General features: G+C 47.9%; 1 protein-coding gene across 2 annotated transcripts in view; it reads right to left on the bottom strand.

Annotated features, from left to right (window-relative positions):
• Positions 1–19,267, bottom strand: part of LOC135896843 (N-acetylgalactosamine-6-sulfatase-like) — a 40,935-nt gene that overhangs the window by 13,260 nt on the left and 8,408 nt on the right. For both annotated transcript variants that reach the window (XM_065425328.1, XM_065425330.1), the window contains exons 5-9: positions 18,255–18,398; positions 16,650–16,716; positions 16,100–16,227; positions 8,886–9,022; positions 756–859 (exon numbers count right to left, since the gene is read on the bottom strand). In XM_065425328.1, the coding sequence (XP_065281400.1) occupies positions 756–859; positions 8,886–9,022; positions 16,100–16,227; positions 16,650–16,716; positions 18,255–18,398 (580 nt within the window). The remainder of the gene's footprint in view (positions 1–755; positions 860–8,885; positions 9,023–16,099; positions 16,228–16,649; positions 16,717–18,254; positions 18,399–19,267) is intronic.

Below are 19,267 nucleotides of genomic sequence, written 5' to 3'. Positions count from 1 at the left end.
AGTTCATTAAAGTATTTCTCAATTATTGGTTACGTATTTGTGTTTCTTAATTAAGTGGCACGAGCGCGTTCGCGCGGTAGCGCCAAGGAGCTAGCTGGGGAATAAAACTTCGCTGGGGCCAATGCTGATGCTGATAGTTTTCTTCTTTTTTTTACACGCGGATACGATAGTGAGGAAAGTAGCCCTTAACAGCTTCGTTGTAATATGGGCTCGAATGTCAAATGCATTCCCTAAATTCCCACATAGTCACATCGCCGTATGGCGTCGTGCCCTTGTCGAAAACTGTTATTCTGTGTACTGGATCTGGCCACAGTGTTGAAAAGCGCGATGTGCAATCATACAACAAGCTTCAACAAAATTGATGTACCAGATATTCATATATAAACAAAGAAAGAAAGGAAAAACCGTAAGTTCGGCGTGAAAATTTATCAGTCGAAAACAGCCGTAGTGAAAGTTCTTCTAGAAAAATTAATCCACCGAAAAGAAAGAAAATGAATAAATAATTTACGGAATAAAGTAAATACCGAAAAAAAGATAAGTTGGAAAAGTACGTGCCCCCGAGTTCTGGGCAAATAAATGTTGAAAACGCTGAAGCCTAGGTATCAATCAATTTAAATGCTTACTTCAATGCGACACCTGAGGCGCACTCATGCGTCACCGTGGGTTCAGGTAGTGCAGAGCCATCAGCAGGTCTTTCGCTGAACTCTTCACTGACTCGACGCGCCCAACCGCGAGCAGCAAGCAGTGAAGCTCACCTTTCCCGCCGGAATGGTGCCGGGCCACCAGGCGATAGCGGGCTCCCGCAGGCCCCCTTCGAAAGTTGTCTGCTTGCCGCACAGAAAAGGCCCGTTGCTGCCTCCTGCACGACGAGAGGGCCAGTCCAGTCGGTGTCGACATTTAAGAGGCACACGCGATCATGAACGTCTTTATAGTCCTTGCGATTCAACAATCTGCTTCTAACCCTCTGAGAATTAATATAGCGTCCGGCTTCTTGAACCATTCTGCAGAAAGTGTCGTTTTCTTCGAACGGCAAGTATACAGGGTGTCCTAGCTAACTTTAGCCAGAGTTTAAAGATATGCGAATGTCACGTAACTGAACAGGACCAAAGTAATGTCGTTTGCCGTCGCTTGGAGATACTCATTTTTTCCTTCCGCCTAATTAGGTAATTAGTATTCATTGATTAATTAATCAAATTCTCAAATATTATAATTAGATTAGAAGTGTCAATGAGAAAATTGTAGAGCGACATAAAACAGGGTGGTGGTGGTGGTGGTGGTGGTGGTGGTGATGTTGAAGCAGGCGGGGTTAGCCTGGCATACATAGCCGGCAATTGTTCCGCCTGATCCTCCTTTGAGTTGAGAGCAGTGGTGTGTCACCAGGTGTCGATGAGCCCCGTGTCTCGCAGGAAGGCTATCAGAAGTCGTTGCGCTCTCTTCCTTAATGCCGCGGGCCCGCCGGGGAAAACAACATCTTCAAAGGTCCCGTGCGTGAGACCGCTTTTTTGTAGGTTGTCGACCATTACTTTTCGTTCTGTGTCAAACTGAGGGCATAGCCAAATGAAATGCTCGATGTCGCCAATGTCACCACAGAAAACACAGAGTGGGGAAGCGCGAAGCCCAGTCTTGAATAACCAAGCTGGGGTGTACGCGGAGTCGGTCCTGATGCGGTATAAAAGCGTCGCTTGTTCACGTGTAAATCCATGGGTCACACAGGGTTCGTGCGGATTCTTGAACATCTCTCTAAAGTGAAGGCGGATTGCACCCTTAGGGTTTGGAAAAGCTTTTGGAGCTTTCACCTTTGGGAGACATGTAAGCGCTAGGCGTGCAAGAGCGTCAGCTTCCTCGTTCCCATCAATTCCTACGTGTGATGGAATCCACTGAAACCTTATGTTAAATCCTTTGCTCGTTAGGTCGTCGATCAGTGCCAGAGATTGCCTTGTAAATTTCTCTAGAGGTAGGCCCCGATGTAATCTCTGTAATGCTGACTTGGAATCCGTCAGCACCACGACATCTCGTGCAGAAAAGGCCCGTAGTTTCCGCAAAGCCGCGGTGATTGCGGCACTTTCGACTGTTGTAGAGGAAACTACGCGATCCAGTCGGCCAGACCATGACACATCAAGGGATGGTATGCAGAATGCCGCTGCACAGCTATCTGTTTGTGCGCACACCGAACCGTCTGTGTACACTTGTAGATGGCTTTGAAACACAGTGCTCAAGTGGTCCAGCACAATGAACTTGGCTTCGGCAGTTGAAATGGTGCGTTTCGTCGGTAGGTGGGTTACATTGAGGCTGCAGGTAACGTCCGGAAAAGACCATGGCGGGTCAAGGCGACTTCGTTTAGGCCATTTCAATCCTAAAAATCGGAAGGTGTTCAGCGCCGCATGGAAATGTGAGCGAGTTCTTGCTCTTAGCCGCCGGAGAAGCGCCGTGCCTGCGCGTGACTCGCCCAGCCTTAATAGCTGCGTCAGCAAGGCCTGAGATGCCAAGAGGCGGAGTGGAAGAGACTCTGCCTCATAAGTGACTTTTTTGTTTGAAGCCGCCGTTGGAACTCCCATCGCCAAGCGAAGTCCCTTTCTGTGCACTGCCTCCAAGCGCTCGAATTGACTCGATGACGGTGATATCAGAGGGAGCTGATAGAGAACGCGGCTTGTTATCAGTGCAGCGTTCAGTTTAAGCATGGATATAGGATTGTTACCCCAACGTATACCTGCCAATCGACGAAGTGCGTTGATTCTTTGCACTGATGCAGCCACAACACTTTCGACCGCACCACGCCATAGCAGCCTGTTGTCGATGGTGACGCCCAGGAAACGAACATGAGTTGCACGAAGAATTGAATGCCCTCTGATATTCAACGTCAGACGTGTTGACTTGCGTCTCACTCCCGGGAAAAGCATGAAGGCCGATTTTTCTGCTGATAAAGATAGGCCAAGCGTCGATAAGTGGCGATCGATAGTGGAGATTGCAGCCTGGGCTATTCGGGCCAAACGTTTGTGCTGGTACCCCGAGATCCAAATGCAGATGTCATCTGCGTAGATGGACATTTTAACTGCCTTCCGACCTACTTTCAGGGCATTTAGAAGGCTGGCCATGGCAACGTTAAAAAGCAAGGGGGATAGGACACTTCCTTGTGGGACGCCGAGGGAAATTCGTCGCTTGTCACTCATTACACTTCCGAGCTTAACTTGGACACATCGATCACTGAGAAATTCACGGACGAATCGAAGAGCATTTCCCGAGACGCCCATGGCTCGGAGTCCGTTGATGATGCCTGTATGAAGCACACAGTCGTATGCCTTGGCAACGTCCATAAAGATGGCGAGTGTGGAAAGGCCGTCTGCGCGATGGTGCTCGATATGGCTCAGTAGATCCAAGACACTGTCCTGGGCACTCAACCGTGGACGAAATCCAGTCATACATGATGGCAGTCTATTTCCTTGCTCGAGATACCATGTTAACCTCGTACATATTAGTCTTTCCATCAACTTTGATGCGCATGATGTTAGCGATACTGGCCGGTATGAGGTGAGGATTGCAGGATCCTTTCCAGACTTGAGCACTGGCACCACCCATGCTGTCTTCCATGCTTCTGGGATCTCTCCTGTGCTCCAGACGTGATTAAATATGTCCAGAAGTGCTTGTTTTCGTTCATATGGCAGATTTGTCAGCATCTGATTGCTGATCGAATCGGGACCCACAGCACAGCGTCTTCTTAATTTGCTAAGCGCCAAATCCAACTCACGAAAGGTGAACGGTGGGATGCGCAGATGGATTGCCCGTTTTTCTCATTAGTTTCCGCTCCGCTCTCCTACGCGCTGCGCAGAGGTTCTTTAGTTTCAAATCAGGAGTAGGGAAATGATCTGGCAGTTTCAACATTGAGGTAGCCACTCTTTTGCTCCGCAGCATATCTGCGAACACCTCACCAGGGGATTCGTCCAACGCTTCTCTGTATGTGTCCCAGTGGGTCACAGCACAGAATTGTCGTCCAGCAGTGTGAAATCCGGTGATGTTCGTGAAGATCGGAAAGTGGTCACTGCCCATCCTGTCTGGGGCCGTTGTTGACGATACGACAAGGTCTGGAGAATGGATAACGAGGTCTATGGCACTCCATGAATCTGGTGGCCTGAAGAAAGTCGGTTTGCCATCGTTCGCGATACATAAGTCAGCAGCATCCGCGGCTGTGACAAGTTCCTTGCCTCGGGAATCTGCAGTCTTATCTCCCCAAAGCGAATGATGTGCGTTAAAGTCGCCACAGATTATTATAGGAGAGGGGCAACGAATGCAAAGGTTCTTTATGAACGCCTCCATGGAGACCTTCCTGCGCGGACTTATGTACACCGACACCACACTGAGTTTTCGTTTTCCTAGGCACACTTGCACAGCGGCGACTTCCAAGAAGGTAGAACAAAGGTCTTGCACTGGTAAGGTGACGTGAGGTATTTCTCGCCTGATGTATATCATCGCACTTCCATTTGCAAATGATGGTATACTCGGATTTCCATGTCTGATGTATCCTGGGATCGTCCTTCCATTTGGGAGACCGGCCTCCGAGAGGGCTAGAATTGGTATAGGTATGTCTCGAAGGAAAAGGCTGAGTTCAGAAAGACGCTGTAGAATACCGGCGCAGTTCGATTGCATAATTAAGGGCACTTTTGGACGACGGAATGGACCAAGTGGGCGAGACATTGCCATTATGCTACTGAGTGTATGTGGAAGTAGAGCAGAGTATTACTGACTCAAGAGCCAGCACTGCTTCCAGCATATCCTTCGTCGAACTAGCAGGCATCTTCGCAACGTGGGAACGTAGTGCCGTGAACAAAGCGCGTATCACATGCTGGCAGTTTTCCTGCTGACTGTTGCCAAGTGGTACTTGAGGTCGGTTTACTGCAGCCGCATAGGTGCGTTTTTCGGGCTCTTTGCGAACAGGTTTCTCAGCCGCTGAGACCGTTTGCGTTGGCTCAGTAACTTCATTTATCGGTGTGAGACGCGGGAAGTGGGATGCGTATTCTGTTTCCAAACCAGTCAGTTGTGGCGCTCTGGATGTCTTCTTCGTGTTCGATGGTGCGCTTGCACTCTTTGGACCCAGAACAAACAACTTATTTCTTCGCTGAGCAGCTGTCCGCGCAGGGCATCGACCGTAGCTAGCAGGATGGTCACCGCCGCAATTTGCACACACAAAGTTGTCTTTACTAGCACACGTCTTAAAGTCATGAGGTCCCCCACAGCGCTTGCACCTCTGTTCCCCACGACAGTACTTAGCGATATGTCCGAAGCGCTGACACTTAAAACAGCGTGGTGGTGTTTCCACGTAGTCGACAAGCTCGTGTCTGGTGAAACCAAGGTTGATCTTCTCCGGGCGTTCAGAATTTGGAGCAAATGTGAGAACCACCGTGTTATTGCGCCTTGACTCCCACTCACATGACGAGGTTTGGACCCGACGGATGATTCTTCTTGCATGGAACACGCCCTGAGGTCTCAGGTAGGTGAGTAGCTCTTCATCCGAGTACCATTTAGGGACTCCTCTAACAATGCACGTATTTTTCATGTAACTGTGTGGGACACGGGCAGATATGACTATGGCGCCGATATTCTTGGTCTCGAGAAGGACGTTGGCTTGTCCTTCTGTCTCTACATCTAAGAGCAATGCACCCTGTGCTGTGAAGTGGCTCTTCACTGGTGCTCCACCGAGAATCCTTTCAAGCTCAGAATAGAGGACAATAGGGTTTACTTGCCTTAAATCATCTCTTTCGGATGCTGCAGTGATTAACACTGGAATGCCCTCCGCCCTGTCTTTACGATGGCGCACAATTCGGAAACCACCCTCGTCCATGTCCAGGTCTGAAGGGTTTGCCACGTTGTCGTCGTCGATGATAGTTGACTCGTCTTCAGATTCACCAGTGTCTTGTCGCTTGCAGTCAGGCTGGCTTGTACAAACCAGCTGGCGTTTCTGACCCGGTGTCAGCCCTTGGGTGGTCATGGCGGGGTGCTCGTCGGTGCCAGCTTGGTTCCTTCTAGCACCTTGTGAGGCGGCGGGTGGGGCAGCACCCGTCGGTCTCCGATACGGAAGGTACCTTTTCGAGTCGACAGACGTCTTGAACCGTTCTGAGCAGTAATATTACCAGAAAATAACGATAAATGTAGGCAGAGCTACTCAGATAGGCTAGCAGCAGGTTCGTCGTCTTCTTCTTCCACCTAAAACACTTCCGATACAACTTTCAGTTGCTCGATACGTGATACATAAAAATGATTTTTCCGAGCTTTGCATGCAAAATTCCCGCGCGACTGGCCGCTTGAGGCACTTTGCATGTATTCGCGGGCTGCTTTCATACTCGGAAAATAAATGACAAAACTTAGTTTCGGAATGACCCTCGTAGAAACACCTTCAAGCCAATCTCAACATATGAATAAGCACTCGGATGATGAGACCTTTTCAAGCGGATATGCTTTTAATTATCCTAAGGACATTTTTATTGAATTTTCCTTCTCTGCCATCAGATGAAAGCTGAAAAATGGGCAATATTTTTTTTTATGCTTGGGATTGCCTGTTAATGTCCAGGATGCTCTCTTTTGCAACTTCATAGATTAAAATGTTTGTTGTGAATAACAAACTATTTCGTTAAGAGTGTGAACGCGCACGCAACAAAAGCCTTAGTTCATTTCCCAGTATTCATTCTATGAAAATGTAGCACGGCTATACCATAGAGAATGAAATTTGCTATACTGTCACGTTGTACTGACGTAACGAAAGAGTTACAAAGGAATGTGTCACAAATCGAACTCATTATTAGGTGAGCTTGCGCTGGAAAAGAAGTAACACTCAAAACACAACGATGGCTGCGCGCCAAGTCATCCATCGTCGGAGTCTCATCTACGGGTCAAGGCATCCGGCAGTAAGACATGAATCATCGTTAAATGCAGCGCACTCGCTGGCGCTCGCGTGTGATCGAGAATGTACGCCAGTATTCGCTCCACGCGTGCAATCTGATTAGATAACACTCTCTTTTGAATCGGTAACAATAGTCTGGAAATTTCAAATACATGCAGGTGCGTCTTGAGCCAAGCGATAGCTTTGTAACGGTGGTTAACGCTAAAGATAGATTTAAAAAAAGAAGAAGAAAAAGAACTGTCGTACAGTCGCTTTACATATTAGCTGAAACATGGCGCGCGTGGTAGAGGGGACCCCCAAGACTGGCACACTGGCGATGACATGCCAAGAAATTGAAGAGCTAAACACGTTCAGATTACGGGTATTGTCACGTGGTGGTGACGTTGAAGAACACAGTAGCAATACTGTGAAAGACAAAACTAACTTTCATTGGGCGAACCTGTGCCCACAAAAACAGGCTACACTTATAGCACAACGATAGCGGCGAACACGTCGTAGAATGTTCCAGATTAACCACTGGGACCCGCGTGTCTTCCATAAAGTTATACAGCATTCGCGTCGCGCATATATGCAATCAGATTACACAAGTTGCGGTGAAAGACAGTGGACGGAACCATCGATAACTTTCCAGAAACTTCTTTTACATGCAAGCGCGTCCTGCGCTGTGCGATAACATTTGTTAGGCGGCGAAACGTGGTCGCCCGATAAAGCTAAGTACATGTGTCAGTATTTATGAAATCAATATTTCGTGTGTCACTGTAGCCGTGCAGTCTAGGGGCCGCTTCCACCACGGGCTCTATGTCGGAGCTCATAATTCACATGACTGCACTTGTTTCAGCACTAAGTGTCACAAAATCGTGGTACTTTATTTCGTTGGGCCTTAATATTCGACAGCCAAAATATATGCCCCAAAGCACCCATTCTAAAATTTCAGTACTTTTCGTTCGAACGCGCATGTCCGCGCTGCCCCATGTGTAACAAAGTACTGAAAGGTGTACCCAATGCTTTCCCCCAGGCAGCTGCTTTCATTCCTGATGACGCAAGGAAACCGATCGTGATGCCATCAACGCTCAGAAAACAAATCGGGGGCGCGCACAATGTTCTCGCGCACCTTGTGTGATATACCGTATAGCACAGAGGTGCTTTTTGTATAATGCAAGAGAGTCCATTGTAAAGGCCAAAGTGCACGGATAGGCACATGCATTAGAGTTTATGAACTTCATTTGCCTCAACAAAACGCATCCAAGCGTTCGCACCTGCTTCATGAGAAGGGTATTGCACCATGAATATTCCTGTTTGTGTTCTTAACAGTGTAAAATTAAGAAAAACAGACCAATGTAAATCTTGCTCACATTTTTGTTATCATTCGAGTGTTCAGGTTGTCACCTCTGGAAACTGAGTAAGTTGAGAAGTGTGCTTGTTTAACGAAACGACGTTAATTAACTTTTAAATAGTTGATTTTGGGTGGCTAAAGCAAATGATTAGTTTGGAGCACATCCTCAAAATTATCTAGCTGAGCAAGGAAATTTTTATTAACCATGCTCCTGGAAGAGCCATGCAAACAAATATTGTGCAATTAAACGCGCACCGCTGGGAAAGAAAACTCCTCTCAACCTTGACAATAAAAGTCTTTTTTTTCTCTCTCTCTCTGACAGCGTGACTGACGCGGAAAAATATCGTCGGTTAACGCTTGTGCATTCAGTTAACGCTTGTCATATTCGTATTTCAGTCATATTCAGTTAACGCTTGTGCATTGCCGTGAAGTTCCACAGAATGGCGAAGGGGCAATATCCAGAATTCCTGGGTATGTACATCTACCACGTCGCTGCCGATGCGCGCTGACGGAAAGTGGTTTATAGCTAATGTATACTGCCAGTATGGGCGCAACGTCTTCATACCCTGGACGCCCACTCTTCGTGCTACTCGATGTGCGCGCAGTGTAATAATAGCAGGCGATGTAGATTCTGCGCGCTACGTATTTTATTTAACTGATACTCGCCTTGTGTTTTGCTGACCAACGCCGCTCCGTTGTCAGAGGTGAAGAAGACAAAAGTGTTGTTTACTGCCCCTGTGCGACGAAGAGTGTCCAATATGACTCCCACACCATGGTCCAGCTCCATCACGGCGTCTCCGTAGCTGTGATCGAAAAAAAAAAATACAAGGAAAAATAAACAAATGAATAAAAGAAAAATGAAGTGTTAGTAGAACTCGTCTCATGATTACTCCCGATTAATGCGATTAGCAATCAAGCAATGTAGCCATCCGCTATATAATGATTAAGACACATCTTGGCGGACGACACTCTGACAATTTTATCGACTTGCCGATTCCGTCTCCATCACTTCGGTATACTGTCCCCTACGGCGCATAGTAGGGAACGGTGTGCCGAGAAATAGGACACGTCCTACTGCTCTTGAATCTTTGAGACGTCTGATGCAAACCATAGGCGGTCGCAGACACTACATGAAGCACCAAACTCGTCGTCGAGCAAGTTGTCCGTCGCTGTGTAAAGCGCTGGGCTTGGCGGGTTGCGACCCGTCGTTCTTTCTGGGCTCGGCTCTCCTGTCGAAGGGATTCGCGTATTGCGCTAAGCATTAACGCTCTGTTTCGCTCTTGTGCTGGAGGACGGCTTCGCAGTTTGCAGCGCCGAGTTGGCGCTCAACCTGCCGCATTTGGTGTAATCGCCTCCTCTGTTGAGCGGCTTATCGACGGTGAGCTGCCTCGGCACGACGCAGTTTCCTCTCTTCGACCTCTGGAGACGTTCTTTCCTAGGTGGAATTGCATTTTAAAAGATCTGTGCCGGGCAGGTGGAAAACAAAGTCCCTCAGAAAGAAGTGTCAAGGTGCTTGGATACTTCAACCTACCTGAAGATCGCTCCTGACTGCAGTTGCCGAGGCCCTGATTCGGAAAAGAAAAAAAAATGAAAAGACGACGAGCGTTTAACGTGAAACGTTCAGACCTGTGGTGGTGCCTTATCTTCATAAGGTCACTCAACAACTCAAGAGAGTTGCTAGCAGGCAGGGTGTCCCTGGCGTTTTCTGTGCCGAACAAGCTTGCAAAGTTGTGCTCCCGTACTTGCGGTGAAAGCGAGCGAGGTTGCCAAATCAAGCACGGGATATCCTACGTCCCATGTTCCACCGGTGTGGTTTATGCTTTCCCGCACTCGTGTGGAAAGACTTACATCGGGCAGACAGGGCGGTGTATCATAGAGCGACTTAGGGAACATGAGCAAAAGGTAAATGATACTGCAGATAAAGGGGCACGCCTTGTTGCCCATCTTAATTCTTGCTGCAATTGTATACCGCGATTTGATGAGACGTCGATTCTCGGCAGAAGCACAAATGAACATGCGCGGCTGGCCTTGGAGGCTTTCCACATAAAGGAAAAAGCAGACGACTGTATCAGTCATACCTCCTTGTCTATGCACTCAGCCAAATATAATTTCCCGGGCGCACGTCTTCGGTAACTGGCTTTAGTGTGTCATGAATTTCTGCGTCCTTCGTTGTGCACGCATGCGTGGTCGAGTGGTGTGAGGTATCTATGTGCGTTGTCGCAAGAAGAATAAATCATTTGTTAGTCAGCGCCAGTGCTTGTCGCGTCTCTTCTTTGTGGGTCATCCTGGGTCTTGTGCTGAATTTTTCACCTTCAAAATACCATGTACCAACTAGCCCCAACCGAAGTTTTATTGTAGGTGGCGCAATGCCACTAGTGTAAGCTGTTTTATATAACGGTGAGCGAGGTCGTTTAGAGCGTAACGTGCTGCACGGTGATTGGTTCGCAGCGCGCGTGCGTGTGTGGAATTGGGGTTCAGCATTTTTTCAGCTGTTTTTCAGACCTTTTTTATTGTCAGCTAGAATAACGCGGTGTTCTCACTTTAATCAGTGAATTGACGCCACGCGGCTTGACTGACGTACCAAGCATCTCAAAGCGTTGCTTGCACTATTGAAGCTTGGTGTTGTGCATGGAATATCCAGGCGTGCATCCACAGTCCAAGTGGTAGAGCATTGCGCTGCTGTGCTGAGGAAACCGGGTTCGAAACCAACCGTCAGACTTGTGTTTTTAAGTCATGCGATGGCGGTTAGATAGCAGCACACCAAAGTGGGGTTAGTAGGCTAAGAATGCTAATGGTATTAATATTATAGAGTATGTCCGCGCCACACGCGTGGTCATTAGAAGCGAGTCTGGATAAAGTATTTCTTGCCGGGCTGTAGTTAGTGAAAAAGCGCTCAGAAGAGGGGCACAAATGGACATATCATACACGCAGAGAAGAATGGACGAGTGCCATAGATTTTGGAAGGGAGACTCAAATTGCCACATAATTAGACGGAGAAGGACATAATATGACCGAGCCTGGATATATTATATACATATATGCTTGAAGCGGCTGCCGATCTGCTTTGCTGCACTGTATCGTGTAATGGTGCTTATTAGCCCCGGGATCTTTGAGTGGCTCCCTCTCGCATGTGACGTCAGTGGAGAACTCCGCGCGTGCACTTGCTAAAAAAAAAAATGGGGTTTTACGTGCAAAAACAACTTTCTCATTATGAGGCACGCCGTAGGGGAGGACTCCAGAAATTTTGACCACCTGGGGCTCTTTTACGTGCACCTAAATCTAAGTACCACGGGTGTTTTCGCATTTCGCCTCCATCTAAATGTCGTGCGCTAGCTATACATTGTTCGCTACGTGAACGCAACTTGAAGCTAGCCGTCGGCCGATGTGCTCTACTCGAGTATTTGAAGTGTGAGCCGGCAGGTTCGCAGAACAGTATATACGGAATATTCTAGGACACTATTCCCAGCGAAATCGAGTCGCTGTCGTCACCACGCTTAGGGTGGAGAGAGAGAGAGAGAGAGAGACAGGAAAGGCAGGGAGGTCAACCAGACAAACGTCCGGTTTGCTACCCTGCACTAGTGTGAGGGAAAGGGGGAACAGAAAGAGGAAAGCGGGATAGAGCACTTTGTTGGCACGCAGCAAAGCGCGTTGAAATCAGCCAAGTCCAAGCAAGTGCCCCGACGATACATTAGGCTGCCGTCGTTATGCTGTCTGAAGCTAATCTTGGTGCTTCCCCATAGCTGGTGGTGCACATTGAAGTCATCTGTGAAGACCAAGGAGCCATTGGCCGTCAGCATTACGGTGGAGTATATCGTTAGAGTAAAATCAAGCCTTTTTGACTTCAGTGCGAATAGAACGCTGCGGGTGAGCCATGCTGCCTACTCAAGACTTGCAAGTACTGAATTGAGAGCATTACCCCCCCCCCCCTCAGCACTTGCATTGCACTTCTCACTGACGGAGTGTGCAGGGTGGAATTTCTCCTGGCGTCGTCCGCTAGTGATCAGTGTGTAGACGTGTGTATACGGCAGTGGTTTTTCGTCAGTACAGTTCCGTTGCCGTGGCGTGCTCATAATGATTTGTCGGCCCTTTTATTGCGATAACAATTATATGGACACCCGCCCAGGCGCATTTCTGCCGTCGGCGTCACCGTGGGCTTCAGTATAAAGTCCACGGGCGATAAATTAATCGCCGCGCGCTGCATGTGCGAGTGAAAGCGTGCGAGGGTGAGCCGGCGATGGCGGCTCGCGCACGCAACGGCGCAAAGCAGGGAGGAAGCACGTCGCCTTCCATCGCTCGCAAGGCTTCAGCGGGATGGTAGAGAATGGGGAGGGAGCGTTCTACTCCGGGCGGCCGCGCGCGCCCGGCTGAAAGCCATCTGCGACGGGTACAGAGTCCGCGCTGCGCTGTGTTTTCGCGACCTACTTCGCGTTGATGCGAGAGGCAGCACGACGGTGAATTCGGTCGCTGCTGCTGCCACGTTTCTTCACTGCAGCGCTCTGACAGCTAGGTTCCTCGGTCATTGAGTGAGATGTGTTCATCTTTGCTTGTGTGCGCGTGAAACCATGCTTGTTAATTTAGTTTGTATGCCTATGTTTACATGTTTGTACGGCCGATAAAACTACTATCCTTAAGTGGCATATATAGCTGTCCACTATTTTGTTATCGCAACTGATGCTTCGCCTTTCGGGCGAAAGTTCGATTTTTTTGTTTACGATAAACTGCAGCACTTGGCCTTCAGCTACTGTGCATGCGCTGTAATACTGTGTTTGGCTGCACAGCGCGTGCTGTGTGCTCGGCCGCCTGCTTCGTTGGCCGCAGACGTTCCCATTTTGTTGCTGCGCGGCGTGTTAAGCACATCACGAAAGGCTTCTGATGTCATTCTCAGGAAACTGCGTGGTCACTGCGGAGCGTTAGTTCATATGCGCTGCTTTAGCGGCATAGGAACAAAATGCGAGCTGGAACGTCCGGTACAAGGGCGTACAAAATTACTGGGGGAAAACAAAGTAATATGCAGTCAAAGAAATTAAATTATGGGGTGTATTACGTGTCAGAAGTTTGATTATGAGGCACACCGTAGTAGGGGAACTCCGGATTAATCTTATCCACCTGGGGTTCTTTAACGTGCAGATAAATCTAAGCACCCCACGGGTGTTTTTGCATTTCACCCCCATCGAAACGCGGCCACCGTGGCCGGGATTCGATGCCACGACCTCCGTGCTTAGCAGCCCAACACCATAGCCACTATAAGCAACCACGGCGGGTTTATATAGTCTTGTGCTGCAGTGCTGACCTCCGCAAGATAATTTTACTTAAACTTGGTTACTTTCGCCGTTACAAAGTTCGCATCTGCATGTTCGTCGGCTCAGGATAGCCCTTTCTTTCTTTACTCCTGCCGCTGGTAGCGAGCACATTTCACGGGTGAAGCTCGCCCATTGATGAGAATTAATGCTATTGCATAACAAAAACAAGCGGCGACCTTTGCTTAGACCCCCGTATTCAAAATATTTTGTTATATGTAAACGTGTCATAGGTATTTAGAACCAAAACAAGAAAATTGACAAGCTTGGGTTTACTGGTACTTGCCCGAACAAGTAGCTGGAGCGCTAAAAAACACCACATAAACACACACTAAACACACACGCCAAGGCACAATTAAATGTTCACAGGCCTTGCGGTGTTTTGTTTCTCTTTATAACATAATAGTTTTATAACGCTGATAAAGTTATGCTTTAGGAGTCGTTGTGGGTAGTCTGAAAGTGCGTTCAACAGAAATAGTCTTATGCTAACCTAAACAAACATAATCTTTTTGTGTTAGAAAGTCGTCGATTTATTCGCAAAAAAAAAGAATTGTGTAAAGCATGCTTGACGATTGCGAAACATGATAGACAGTGGTGCATTTAATGTTCGGGATAAACCGCTCGTCTGTAAAATTATGAAATTTTTCTTGTCAGAAAAAGTTTGGTGTTTGCAACACCAAGTGACTAGAATTTTGTGCGAAATCTAAAATGTGTATTCAATGCCGCTTAACCGACGCCAAACTTTGCGAATGAGCCCGGGCTTCAATTTTCCGAATGTGCATATATAGGCTCTCATTTACTCACTCGGTGCGTTGTTTTGTGACTGAGTCCCGAGTTTTCTGACTGTACCTGCCCGCGCGGGCTGTGGTTATATGAAAAAAAAGTATTTACATAGAAAAGTTAAATTCTGCGATTTTACGCGACGAAACCACCGTATAATTATTAGGCTCGCCGTAGTGTAGAACTGCGGATTAATTTCGACCACCTGCGTTTCTTTACCGTGTATCTAAATCTAACTATACACGAGCGCTTTTTCGCATTTCGCCCCCATTGAAATGCGGCCAGAGTCGAACCAGCGACCTCGAACTTGGCAGCGCAATGCCATAGTCACTGAATTGACACAACGGATGGTTACATAAAACATACATTAAATATATAACGTTTATTGTCCTCCTAAGGTTGGCATTTATAAATCTAACACTAGCAAAAAAAAATGCAGATGGTAAATATAGGAGAGCGCCGTGCCAAGCGAGCACGCAGTCAGAGCGCGAGCAAACGCGTGAAAATGAAGCTATTTCAGCGGGACGACAAAGGCGACTCGTTCTGTCGTGTTTGCTTTCGATTGCTGTCCTCGTCTTCATCGCTCTGCTTCAAGTTTTAATCATTTAGCAGTTAGTGGGACACCACCGCGCGCATCCAACAAAAAAGTGCACGATGCGCGTGGTCCAATCGAGCTTCTTTAATGTATTCCTGCAACAAGGAGAAAGATGACGAATATTTGCGAACGACTGAACGAATTAAACGCCCTGCGAAGGGCTTCCCGCTTCACGAAATCTTAAAGCCGATTTAAGAGGACATTAGCGAAAGAAGTACTGTTACGTTTCGCCTACGACGCGCGGTAAAGCCAGCGCGGATGCAACGTACGCCGGAGCTTCGTTCAAAGCGGCGGACATTTTGGCCCGTTCGGAGCGGCCGCGACGCATCCCCGCCGAGCGCGTCCCGGCATGTTCAGTGCCACGTGTCTTTGTGTGTGCGTGTGTGTGTGTGTGCCCACGCTTGTCAAAGCGCGGCAGCCGGGGAGAGGAGCTCCCCCAGTGTGAAGCGAGGAGGTCTGACCGGCGCCGGCCCGGCTGATGCGTCACCTCCTTGTCCCAACGTGTCTCTCAGTCCGTCCGTCGCCGCTGTCACGTGGTGTCGTCCCGTGACCTTCCTTCTTGCCCGCGACGCCAAGAGTATAAGAGCAGCTGCCCCCGGACGCCAGGAGAGAGGCTCCGATTTTTCTGTTGAGTAACGTGCTCTCCCGTCTCTCTACTTCGGTCGACCTGACCGCCCGCTCTTTGCGATGCTAGAATAAACAAGTTGTTCTGTTAGCAGTCGCCTCATGCTTTGCTGGGACCTTCGGATGCTTCCAGTGTGCCCCAGGCCGCCAGGCCAACGCTACCCTTGGGGCTTGCGACCCATTTGCAACAACGGGAGCCAACGGTCCGGTTGCAACAACGGGTGTCAGCACTGAGGTTCCGACAGCTGGTGGCAGCGCTGAGATTCCAACAGCCGGTGCCATCGGTGCGGTTCAAACAGTACCTAATGCATGAGCGTCGTTTAAGCTTGCCTGTTTTTGCTTTCCTGTACCACGCGGAAAAGCCTTTCAGAGTGCCTCGGCGGTGTGAGCGGGTGAAAGTACAGAGGGACAAATATTCCGGCATGTATTTCTCATTTCATTTCTATGGTGTCACCGTTTCTATAGTGAGCTTCTTCTACTCATCCCTGTAGGCATCCACCGCTTCTTCACCTTTCTTGGCTTGTATGGTTTCAACGCCACACCGGCCCGATCATTCTCCTTTCTGTCTTTCCTTCAACACTTACGGTCCTCTCTGACTGCGCCCTCTGAACTCCTCGGACGAGTAGACGGGCGCGTGCGTAGCGTCGGGCGCCCAGTACAGGAAGAAGGGCTGGCGCTGCGCTGCCTGCTTCTCGATGAACTGCACCGCCTCCTGCGGAGAAAGCATAAATACTTACGGCGCAGATGCCTCGTGAGTGGTAAAAAAAACGGGAAACTCTTTTTTTCCCTTTTCATAGAAATAATAATAATAATAATAATAATAATAGTAGTAGTAGAAAGGTTAACATACTTCCGCCGAGCTAGGTAACCACACTTTCCCTCCCCTGTTAACTTCTTCCACATTCCAGATCACATCCGCGGGATGTGTTGCGGCTTCCGCCAGAGGAAAAGCAGCAGAGGACACTCGTCTCAGCAGAATGCATTGACCGACTATAGTTGGTGTGTATTCATAATAAACCGTACAGGATGGCCCAAGAAAGAGACAGAAGAAGGCACTACTCTCAACTGACCAACTGGTCAGCACTCATCAATTATGTCTCGAGTAGGGAGCCCATTCAGGGAGAAAATTCCTACCTTGATGTACAACTGGGTCAGGTTCGACGTAAGTGTTGTCAGGTTTATCGCCAAGTCCTCATAGTACCTGCAGTAGAATGAAGAACGACAAAAAATGTCGGTAACCGCGAAAGTCGCGGGCGCGCAACGTATTTTGACGAGGTGGGCATTATTGCGTTTCTAGGGAATTCTTTGGCATCTTTCAAGAGATCCCCCGCTCGATAAATCGCCGAGTGCAAAGAGTAGAGGCCTCAAACTTGTGGCAGGCATCGCGCTTCATACAATAATACAAACCTTCCTCGCCAAGTTGTACAGTGGCGTGACAGAGGGTTGGAGGAGGAGTCGATAAAGTTTCACGAAGATTTACAGGCAAATGGCGTAGATGCAGGTGGCGGTCAAAACCAAAGGCCAGGGGCCGAATTCACAAAGCTTTTCGTTCGTAAGTGCTCCTATGCCATTGGCCGACCGCCTTCGTTAATAATATGTCTGGCATCAGCATTTGCTGGTTTTTGCTCTGACCATCCGTTTTAGCCGCGAAGCGCATGTTTGAGGCCCTCACGTATAGTGCTGTGGTGGTCGCAGCTTCGCGATCATTCCCGCAGGTTCTTCAGGTAGTGTGCGTTCGGCATGCGTGCTCTGGCTAGTGCCACCGGCCACTATTCTAAATCATTCCTTGGAATAGAAAAGAGCCTAGCTATGCAGATCCCAGAAAGCACGACGGCTGCCACTTAGTGCGCATTTCCTCGTGCCGCTGAACGATCAAAGCACACTCACTGCGCGTCGTGTACTTAAGTGCATATATGCTTCCTTTTTTTCTTTTTTTTAGCTATATCTAATGAAAGTGAATAACCGCACTCATAATAATGTGTCGTGTAGCAGCAAAATTTCCATAAAAGGAGCAAGCAATGCAAAAGTCAATTGATAAAGCATACGCACCCTCGCAGTATGTAGTTTCTCGTCGTAATAACACTGCCAGAAAAAAGCATAGTTCCAGGCGGCCATAATGTGAAAATCACTTCGAACGCATTCGGAAGGCATGCACTGTTTGGGGGAATTGGTCTTTATTTTCTCTTCCTATCGCATACGCAAAGAAGGCAGCCGACTTCCAAGCGGATGTAACTCGAAATCGAGTTTAGTTCACTTCATGCTCCGATTTCGCCAAGAAAGTGACGAAATTTAGCGTCAGTGTTATGAGCATGCCACTTACACGCCCTTACGTACGGACCTTGTCACCTTCACTATCTATCTATCTATCTATCTATCTATCTATCTATCTATCTATCTATCTATCTATCTATCTATCTATCTATCTATCTATCTATCTATCTATCTATCTATCTATCTATCTATCTATCTATCTATCTATCTATCTATCTATCTATCTATCTATCTATCTATCTATCTATCTATCTATCTTTCTTTCTTTCTTTCTTTCTTTCTTTCTTTCTTTTCGGTTGTACCCATCATAAGGTGTCGCACCTTTCTTCATTCACATTTTTCTGTATCTGTAATGACAAACTGAATACGTGCCAATCAGCGACAACTATGAGCAATAACCAGCAATGCAAAAGCCACTGATTTCATTCACCGCCATAACCTTTGAGTACCAAGACTGCATGTACATACCTGCCAATCATGTACTCATTGCGGAAAAAGGCGATGTTCGGCCTGTGGACGTTGTCGTATGGCCCGAAGTGGCAGTTTGACGAACCAATCCACTCGTGGAAGCCGTGTCTCAGGGGTAGATACTGCTCCTGGTGGCCAAGATGCCTGCGTGGGTGGGTGCGTGCGACACTGTAAGGTCTCCCAGGCATCGGGGCTTTGCTTTGCAGCATCTACATGACATCACGCCTGCGCAACTCGAGCGTTGTCTACCATATATGAAAAAAAAAGACATGGTTGAGTTCAGAGCAGAAGGCACTGAAACTACGAAGTTGCTAGTATTATTTCTTCTTCAACACGAGATGGTCATCCTAAAACAGATGACTTGTTGCCAGGACTATACAGTGTGTATGTATATTGTCACGTGTATTTGTTTATCTTTTCCCTCTGTGACCGCTTTTCACCGGCCAACAAGTGGTAAACGTTATCGCTTGGCGCAGGGTGCCTGCGTGTATCGCAGCATTCCCGATTCAGTGTGCGAGTGTGTGTGTTCGACCGAGGCTGAAACGTCGACTTAAGCGTTCGTTGTTGCTTTTATACGTGAGCCAGTGCTTCATACGACTTTACTAATAAATAACGGATCCAGTTACTTAATATTTACATAATACTTCGAACACTTTTTTAAGCCAGAGAACGTACTCTAATTAAGTCACTGCAGATGAATCCTTTTGCACGAAAAAACAGAAATTCATTCACTCATTAAACTAATTGCAACAATTAATCTGTGAGTTACAAATTTTACAGCACATGTTAATATATCCGATGTTGAAGGCAATCATAAAATAAAATTCCCTGTTTCTACAGTTCAAGATGACCCGTTTGGGCGGTGAATAACTGCCGTTAAATCATTCGTTCAAGTCAATTCACTACGCACGGGGGACCGCGAAGCGCTGCTTGCGGTACAACCCCCCCCCCCTGGCGCATTAGGATGGAGTAAAACGATGGTACGCCATACCGCGCGATAAAGCGGCCCACCT

The sequence above is a fragment of the Dermacentor albipictus genome, chromosome 1, assembly GCF_038994185.2.
Source record: "Dermacentor albipictus isolate Rhodes 1998 colony chromosome 1, USDA_Dalb.pri_finalv2, whole genome shotgun sequence".
Classification (NCBI taxonomy): Eukaryota; Metazoa; Arthropoda; class Arachnida; order Ixodida; family Ixodidae; genus Dermacentor; species Dermacentor albipictus.
The sequence above is the reverse complement of the archived record's forward strand: the minus strand, read 5'-3'. Positions and strand labels throughout refer to the sequence as shown.